Raw genomic sequence first — 8728 nt, forward strand, 5'->3', positions numbered from 1 at the left:
ATAGTCAAAAAAGGAAATAAGTGCTTAAAAATAAATTCAAAATTGTGGATTCTTCAAATCGTGCTCTTATTTTTAGGAATAAGAACTTATTCAGCTTTCTCACCAAATTTACAAAAGTACTTATTTGGTGTAGTCTCAGCCTAAAATAAATACTTATCAAATAAGCACTTAAAAATAACCACTCTCAAACGGAGGCTTAAATCCAATTTAAGGTTTTTTTTATTTTCTGGATAAATAATTCAAAGTTCAAATATCAATAGCATAGGATTCAAATATATGTGGATCCAATACAAATCCGATCCAATACAGCCCTGTCCACACCCATTGTTTAATCCAAAAACAACCAAAAAAGAAGGAAAGAGGAAGCGAGAAAATTCTCAAAGCTTATATTTCGCTTTCTATTTGTGAGACAACTACTTTTGTGCTGTTTAAAGCTATAATGGAAGATTAGGATTACAATCAGAAAAACGCGTAGAGGAAAAGAGGAGAAAAGTAACGACTTTTATTCCTTAATGTAAGGCTGTGTTTGGAAATATGCAAATAAGTGTGAATGCAAAAATGTAAAGTGTAAAATGGTTCATATAAATTGTAAAGTTGGGTTAGTTTTGCACATAAATTCCAATAAAGCATATGTCTTTTTTTTAATCAAAAGCCCACTTGAATGCAATGAATGACGGTTCAGCCTAGGTTATATATTTTTAGGCCCAAAGTACAGTTGTACAGTTGGGGTGGGTGCCAGCTTGGAATTGATGCCAATTCATGGGTGGACATTGTATAGAGTGGGGGGGTTTTGACATTTTGAATGTTTATAACTCTCCGGTGGAATTCAGAAATCTGCATTGAGCCCGCCCGAAATTACTTTTTTTATTGATGTACTTTTACATCTTATTATCAATGTAACTATACATTGGAATATGTGTTTTCTGTCATTTGTCAATGCATATATAAAATGTAATGTTGCCAGGCAAAAGTGAACTAGAGTGCAAATTTACCCTGAACCTGAATTTACACTCCATTCGTATCATTTCCATACGCAGCCTAATATATTCAAGGTCTCATTCACTTTGTTCCTACTTGTGGGTGTCAATACTTTAAATAAAGTTTCTTTGAAATTTTGGTTATTTTCAAGGGGGGTAGGCAGTCCTAAAACCGACCTCGTATTTTTTGAAAAAAAAAAAACATGTGCATGGTTCTAAGCGTCCATACACCCCATCTAGCATATCAGGATGAATTGATACTTTGAACCTTGGTTTATGCTACATACACTTCCAATTCAATTCAATGTTTTCAACCCATCATAGATGCAGTTTGGAGCCCCACTATTGGCTTCCACCACCATTTGGAGAAGAATTGTTAAAATAGTTGTTGAAAAAGTGATGTGCCTATGACAAGAATAAATGATTTACAGCCCCTATAGGGGAATGGATGGTTGAACCATTGAGGCATTGGACTCATTCATCGGGTACTTCATCTAAACCAGGCTGGAGGGAAAGACGGTTCAACCTCTGGTCCAGGATTGGTTCAATTAGCATAACACTTCATCAAGTAGAGTATCTTTGAATTCGGCTGTAAGAATTTCAACTACATTGGGCTCGGCTTAGGGTTCATGCCCATTGAAAAGTTAACAAATTACCGAAATTGTACACTTAAGGGTGTCAATGGACCAGTTTTGGATTGGACTCCGTCCAATCCAAAATCAATTTGGATGGATTAGACGGAACAACAAGACATATTGGATTGGACCAATCCGGTCCAAAATATTTATCAGATTGGATTGGACCTGGTCCATCCATAACAAATTTATATTGGATTGGGTTGAATTAAGCCAATATCTAGTCCATTGATATAAGATAAGAATATATCTGTCAATGAACCGGGTTTGGGTTGAAACCAATCTAAATCAAAATGAATTTGAACAGATTAGATGGTCTAGACATTGAATTGGACCAGTCCAAATTAGTCCAAAAGATTCAATGGACCTGATCCATTTATAATGGATTCACATTGGACTGGATCAGATTGGACCAAATTCATTTTGGTCCAATCAGATTGGACCAAACTAATTGGACCAGTCCAAATTAGTCCAATTAACACCCCTAGTTGCACCAATGGGTCCAGGAAAAACAGAGGAAAAGAAACAATGGTCCTTTTCCTCAAGTTAATTGACAGCCCTAGGAAAACAATGGGTCCAATTGACACCCCTAGTTGCACCAATGGGTCCATCAAGTTAATCATGATTTTTTTTTTCTTCATGGGAGATGAATTGAAGAACTGCCGGTGCATATGGTACATGAATTGGACGGTTAAGTCCATCAATTGATCTGTGAATGATGAAGTGAGGCCCCACATATATCTTGTCAAAGTAGCCATAGACCATATATTAAATAACAGAATAAAAGACAGTCTCCACCATTTCACGAAAAGTTAGCTTAAGAGCTAGAATCGTTGTTTCTTTTCCAACTAGGCAACTTCAAATTCAAGCCAACCGTCGAGAGACACAACGAAGGAACATACATTACTTTGCTGGATGGTACTAGATTCCTTGTGAAAGTTGAGGCTTCTCTTCTCTATTTATTCTGTCTGGATCTATCTATCTCCCTTCATAGACATCTGGGTTTTCTGAGCCTCCCCATTTTCTTCTCTCTTTAGCTAAAACATGGCTCTAGTTGTAGTTGTCTCTCTCCCCTTGGTTCTCTTTGCAATCCTACTTGGTGTAGGATGTTATTTCCTTGGGAGAGCCAAGGGAAGGAAAGAAATGCGCACCCATCACCACATGTATGGAATGCCCACCACACCACCAAAAGGTGAAATTTCTTCACCTCCTTCGACTCATATCAAGCCAGACAATTCAACAACCAATGTCTGAGTTACTGGGTGGAAAAACAGCAAACAGGTAAAATAAAGAAAAATAGAAGATTTATCATATCACTCCTCATCTCAATGGTTTGAATTCTATTCTATTTCTATCTGAGTGAAGGAGGGTATTTTGTTCCTCAAGCAGAGGAATGTTGTATTTTATCTTGTTTCCATTTTTCTTGAGTTTATTGATGTGGGTTCAGTCTGAAGTCTTCTTCTGTTTGTAACTTCATTATGCTTTGGTTGGTTGTATATCGATTAATTAGCATCCAGTGTTTGCTTTGTGGGTCTCTTTTACATTTTCCCTTGAAGAACATAAATGTCATTGTTCAGTCTGTAAATGGAAGAGGATTTTGTGAAAACATTACGATTAAATGTGCTTTGAATTTTCACACCCAGTTCGAGTGCAACCACCTCATCAAATGGGAATATACTAAACAATAAATTTTACTAACAAATAACTGAGATATTTGTAGTAGTGAGTTGAGTTGGTGGTATCCCACTCTGAAATGAAGGGGGCAAATGTGTTTTCAATTAGGAAGGATAGATGGGCTTTTCAACAGAACGCTTGATTCAATTGAACTGACACACCGACACTGAACAGAATTATTAAATACCGAGACAAAGCCAAAACCCAAACAAGCCAAGTGTATCGATTGGACTAAAGAAGAAGGGTGGCTTAGCGGAGATACTCTAATTGAAAGAATATCTCACTAGCATTAAAGAATATCTCTTCTCACTCTTTGCCAACTTTTTTAGGAGAGAGAGAGAGAGAGAGAACAGAAAAAGAGACGATAAAAATTTCCTAAAGCAGCTATTTTCATTTTCATATCTTTGTGGGAGCTTCTTTTCAATTGTATTCCAACAACACCATAACATATGCAAATTAGGAGGAGAGGGAAACCTAGGTTCAGTTCTCATAATTACCTTGAAGGAGGGTTGTGAAACATGATTCGTATTACAGAAAACAAAATCTTCAGTTCCTCAGAAAATAATAGAGAAAGACAAAGTTGTTGGAACGTCCTTGAGATATTTCCTAGAATTCCTTGAGGACATTTGGGAGGAACCAAACGGTTCCACAAACATAGATCCATGTATGATTGTCCACTTTAGAACTGCAAAACTCTCCATTAGACCACCATTGATGGATTGATATAACAACCAGTAGTGAATCGTAGCATTGCATATATTAAACTATGGAACCATTGATAGTTACAGGAAAAAAAACTAAAACATCAAAACAAAGCCCAAGATTTTCCATAAAGGTGCTTCTCTATCAACCCAAAGGCAGAAGTGAAATAATAACATATTTTTATTTCATGATTCCTCAATATGGGCTCCATACACTAACAGAAGCAGAACAAAATATTCTGCTTTTCTCACCTGTCCATGACCCCAAAAAATCCCCAAAATATTCCCCATTTTCTTAAATCGTCAAATATTCAAGAATACAAGAAAAGGAAAACAGAAATGAATCAAAGAAAGAGTACATAAACGGAATCCAGAAGAAGCAACGGATCCCGAAATAACTCTTCCATTCAATAACTAATTACATATAACAACCCTTGTAAGAACCAGAACCAAGCAAGAAACAGCAAAAAAGAATAGGGTGACGAAGTCCCTAGCCGACCATTTTCTTACCACTTTAGCCTCGACCCTCAAGCTCTTAGCCCTCCTCAGCGCATCCACTTCTTTCAACAAATCGAACTCCATTCCTTTTTTCTTCAACTCCTCAACGCATTTCGTCAAAAGCTTCGCGTCTTCTTTCTCTCGCTCCAGTAGCTTCTCAGTGTGGCCCTCGACATCAGTCTTGTATCTGATGGCCCAGATGATTGCCAAAGAACAAAGGAGAGAGCAGAGGGATGGGATCCAGGATCTATGGCATGCCCCACCATGTGGGTCCCTCGATGCCGCACTGAAGAGGAGGACAAGCGCTGTGGAATGGAAGAGGAAGAAGAAGCAGTACAGTTGGGTGATCTCTTTACGAACAGTATCGATTTGGGTTTCCTTCAGAGCAATCCGGCCGAGGATCAGTTCTTCTTCTTTGAGCCATTGCTTGAGGAGGAGTTTGTGGGTTGGGCTTTCTGCGATCTGGTGAAGTGGGTGAAGCGGTTTAAGTTCTGTGACGGACAAGTTCACTTGTTGATCCGCCATGGGTTCAGTAGATTCAGTGCAGAGAGAGAGAGAGTGCGTGTGAGGGGAGCATATTAGAGAAGAAAGAGACACGGGAATCCATTTTTCAAAGAATCGTCGCAATACTTTCAAATGTTGCAACGGTCGAATCTCGGAAATACTAAATTCTAAGAATAACCCCATGCACGGTTCGAAATATCCGAAAATGCCACGAGTCGTAACGTCTTCGAAAGAGCCGGCGAGGCGGCGAGGAAAAGTTTACAACGGTCGAATTAATAATTGTAGGTTTTCCAAATAAAGAATACGATGTAGGGACACGACTAAAATTTTAACTGCCCTAATACCGTCCGATTGGAACCCAAGAGGAATCAAGAACATGCTCTAATGATCAAGGGTATTATGTGGATTCCAATCTTAAGGTGGGCAGAATCTTCCCTAGCCTATCCTCATCCTCACCACCCATGTGCGTTGGAAAAGGTAATCATCAACGTCCAACAACATTAAATGTATATTTGTATTTTGGGGATGTATATAATATATAGTGGGAGAGTTGATTAATGTCTGGACATGAAATCTCCAATCATCAAACTCAAAATATGAACAAAGCAAATGATGGATGAATAATCACTAGCATCCATTATTACATTATAACACAATGAGGAGAGCATTACAGGTATATGATGAGTGTTTGAGATAAGGTCTTTTACTTTATAATTTAACCAAAAAATAGGAGATAAGGTTGTTTTCTGAAAATTCAAGTAGGAACCATTTGAATTGTGGTCCAGGCCGATTTTAGTGGTCTTGTGGGCCACGAGATCAATGAGAGAGAGAGAGAGATAGAAAGAGGGAATGATTAGTGATGATTGAGGGTCTGTTTGGTTTATAGGATTAGGTGTCTGGAATCGGATTGGAATGGCTCATTCTAGTTTCTACTGTTTGGTTGGTAGATATGGTATTATGATTCTCATTTTTGGGAGTAACAGAGGAATGAGAATGGCCATTCTAGGCCCCCCTTAGTGAATGGATTTCTCATACCCATCATATAACGATAAAAAGTAATAATGACAATTAAATTCTTTTACAATTGCTATTAAAGATCAAAATATTTATGTTAATACCATCACATAGGACAAATTAGGCCACATCAGCAAATGTATACATATAATCATTCTTTTAGATGTAATATATGTATATATAAATATTACTTTACATTTAGTTTATATTTTTTTATTTTTTATTTATAAAAATGCTAAAATTTGCAATTTTAGGCCAATATTTATGGCCTCTAGAAGTTTGCATACACATTTAGTGTGCAACTTGCGACTTGATCACCAAGTGAAATGGGTCAACGGTCCAATCACCCTCAAACAATTTTTTACTAGGTCAATGGTTTTTAACCAAAATGATAAGGTTTTAATGAAATCAAACATGATCAATGGTCCAATTGCTCTTAGACGATTTTTTCCTATGTCAACGATTTTAATCAAATGGTAGGGTTTTACTAAAACTAGACCCAAAATCATGGATAGGTGACAATTCAAATGGTTCAACTAAACGGGTCAACTCCACAACCTAATCTAACATTTGATTCGATTGTCTCGGATCTGAATGATGTATTTACATTAGATTATATTCAGATTTTGCAATTTGCATTCGATTAATAATCGGATTGGATTTGAATTTGACTCCATTTAATTTGATTAAAATCTGAGTTTGATTATATTATATTATAATATGTATTGATTTTAATATATAAAATTTATATAAACATTAAGAACTCTAGTACTTTATTCTATTTTGCCCCTACGAAACAAGGGCCCTTTCTAGTAAGATAATAATAATAAACAATAATATATTATAATAAAATAATAAAATATTAATATAATATAATTAAAGTAATAATAAAATAATAATAATAATGTTAATAATAAATAAATACATAAGAGTATATTCATAATTAAAATATTCTTAAAATAATAATGCTATAATAAATTAATAATAAAAAGCAAAGATATTTTTTATTAAATAATAATTAAGTACAAATAAAATATTAATATAATATAAATAATGTAATAATAAAATACTAAGATATTAATTATTCAATAATAATGACTTAATTATAAAATAATAGAAATTAATAAAGTAATAAAAAATAATAATAAATAGACAAATACAAAATTGAAAACTTTCAATTGATTTCAATTCCCACTCCCATGAACCAAATAGCAACAATCAGAATCCGATTCCAATTGCTAATTGAACCAAACAGACATCAGGAATTGGTGACTCCAATTCTAATTCTTGGGCATTTTGGTTCCGATTCCGATTATGATCCTGTTCACAAACCAAACGGACCCTGAGATCTTTGGGACTGTTTTAAGTTTCATAAATTGGGTCAAACATATAATGGTGAAGCTTAGGTGAGTTGGGACGGTTTTATGGTCGCGATCAAGCCCAAATGTATCCAACCTAGCCCAAGCTGAATAGAAATTTGACACATTCTAGTTGGGTTTGGGCTTCAGGTTTGGGTCAGACTCGGCTTGGTCAATCAGAATCAGACTGAGTCTATTAGTTTAAACCATTATATGCTATATCTACTACATTTATGTATGTCCATAATCGGGCCGTACTTAGGTTGAGCCATGATAGTGCTAAAATTGGGTTGGACTTACCTAATAGCTAGGTACAAGCCCAAGCTCAAAAGCAAGAAGGCTAGGGATTTTATGCCCAAGCCCGGTCCAAACTCTCTCCACTTGCTATGTGTCCTTCTAACCATAATTCTCTTTCTTATGTTCTATCATCAAGGATATCTCGCTATCAATGGATTAGGTTGAACATTGACCTAACCCTACCAGGTTCGGGTTTGTTGGCATCACCCGACCAAGTCATAGTTGGAGCGTCATTGCATTGGGTATGGATTGAATCAAACCCGACCTATTAACGTCCCCATCTACAACATTTAGGCCATGTTTGGGATTGCTTATGCTAAAATAAGTGCTTAAAGACAAGTGTTTATTTGAATAAGTACTATTTGCATTTGACATCCAGGTTTTTCAAGTGCTTATTTTAAAAAATAAATACTTATTTTATATTAGACATTTAGTGGTCTTTTTTTCCAATAAGCACTTAAATAAGCAATTGTGACTATTTTGTCCTTCATTTTCTTTCAAATTTTCAAAATACCTAATCCAAAGTGAATGAATAAAAGTACTTTGATAGAATTGCTTTTATAAAAGTGATTTTGTAAAAGCGCTTTTATAAAAACACTTTTGTCAAAGTGTTTTTATAAAAATACTTCTATAAAAGTACTTTTATAAAATCGCTTTTATAAAAGTACTTTCATAAGTGTTTTGTAAAAGTGCTTTCATAAAATTGCTTTTATAAAAGTACATTCATAAAATTGCTTTTGTAAAAGTACTCTATAAAAGTGCTTTTATAAAAGTACTTCAATGTTAGCACTTTTACAAAAGAGCTAACATTGAAGTACTTTTATAAAAATGCTTTCATAAAAGTACTTTTCTAAAAAGTGTTTTTGTAAAAGCACTTTTCATAAAATTACTTTTATAAAAGTGCCTTTGTAAAAGTGCTTTTATAAAAGGGCATAATTGGTATTCTAAAAATTTACCAGGGAGAATTATGGGTGAAATTTTTGAATAAGTGCTTATTGTATGAGCACTTAAAAAAAGCTGAAAATTTGAGCTTAAAAAATATGCCCTTATTTTTAAAATAAACACTTATT

At 35.1% G+C, this 8728-nt stretch overlaps 2 protein-coding genes across 2 annotated transcripts; one reads left to right on the top strand and one right to left on the bottom strand.

Annotated features, from left to right (window-relative positions):
* Positions 1 to 2551: 2551 nt before the first annotated feature.
* Positions 2552 to 3128, top strand: LOC104609487 (uncharacterized). Its single transcript, XM_010275821.3, has one exon. It carries the CDS (start codon positions 2657 to 2659, stop codon positions 2864 to 2866), a length of 210 nt encoding a protein of 69 aa, XP_010274123.1. The 5' UTR covers positions 2552 to 2656; the 3' UTR covers positions 2867 to 3128.
* A 1022-nt stretch (positions 3129 to 4150) lies between these two features.
* LOC104609486 (uncharacterized) lies at positions 4151 to 5104 on the bottom strand. Its single transcript, XM_010275820.3, has one exon. The coding sequence runs from the start codon at positions 5008 to 5010 to the stop codon at positions 4402 to 4404; it is 609 nt and encodes a 202-aa protein (XP_010274122.1). The 5' UTR covers positions 5011 to 5104; the 3' UTR covers positions 4151 to 4401.
* Between the last annotated feature and the right edge of the window lie 3624 nt (positions 5105 to 8728).

Source organism: Nelumbo nucifera, chromosome 7 (genome assembly GCF_055504915.1).
Source record: "Nelumbo nucifera cultivar China Antique chromosome 7, China Antique-T2T, whole genome shotgun sequence".
In the NCBI taxonomy this organism is placed as follows: domain Eukaryota; kingdom Viridiplantae; phylum Streptophyta; class Magnoliopsida; order Proteales; family Nelumbonaceae; genus Nelumbo; species Nelumbo nucifera.

Coding starts and splice junctions, on each gene's coding strand:
- LOC104609486 (XM_010275820.3), bottom strand. CDS start 5,010: ATGGCGGATCAACAAGTGAACTTGTCCGTCACAGAACTTAAACCGCTT.
- LOC104609487 (XM_010275821.3), top strand. CDS start 2,657: ATGGCTCTAGTTGTAGTTGTCTCTCTCCCCTTGGTTCTCTTTGCAATC.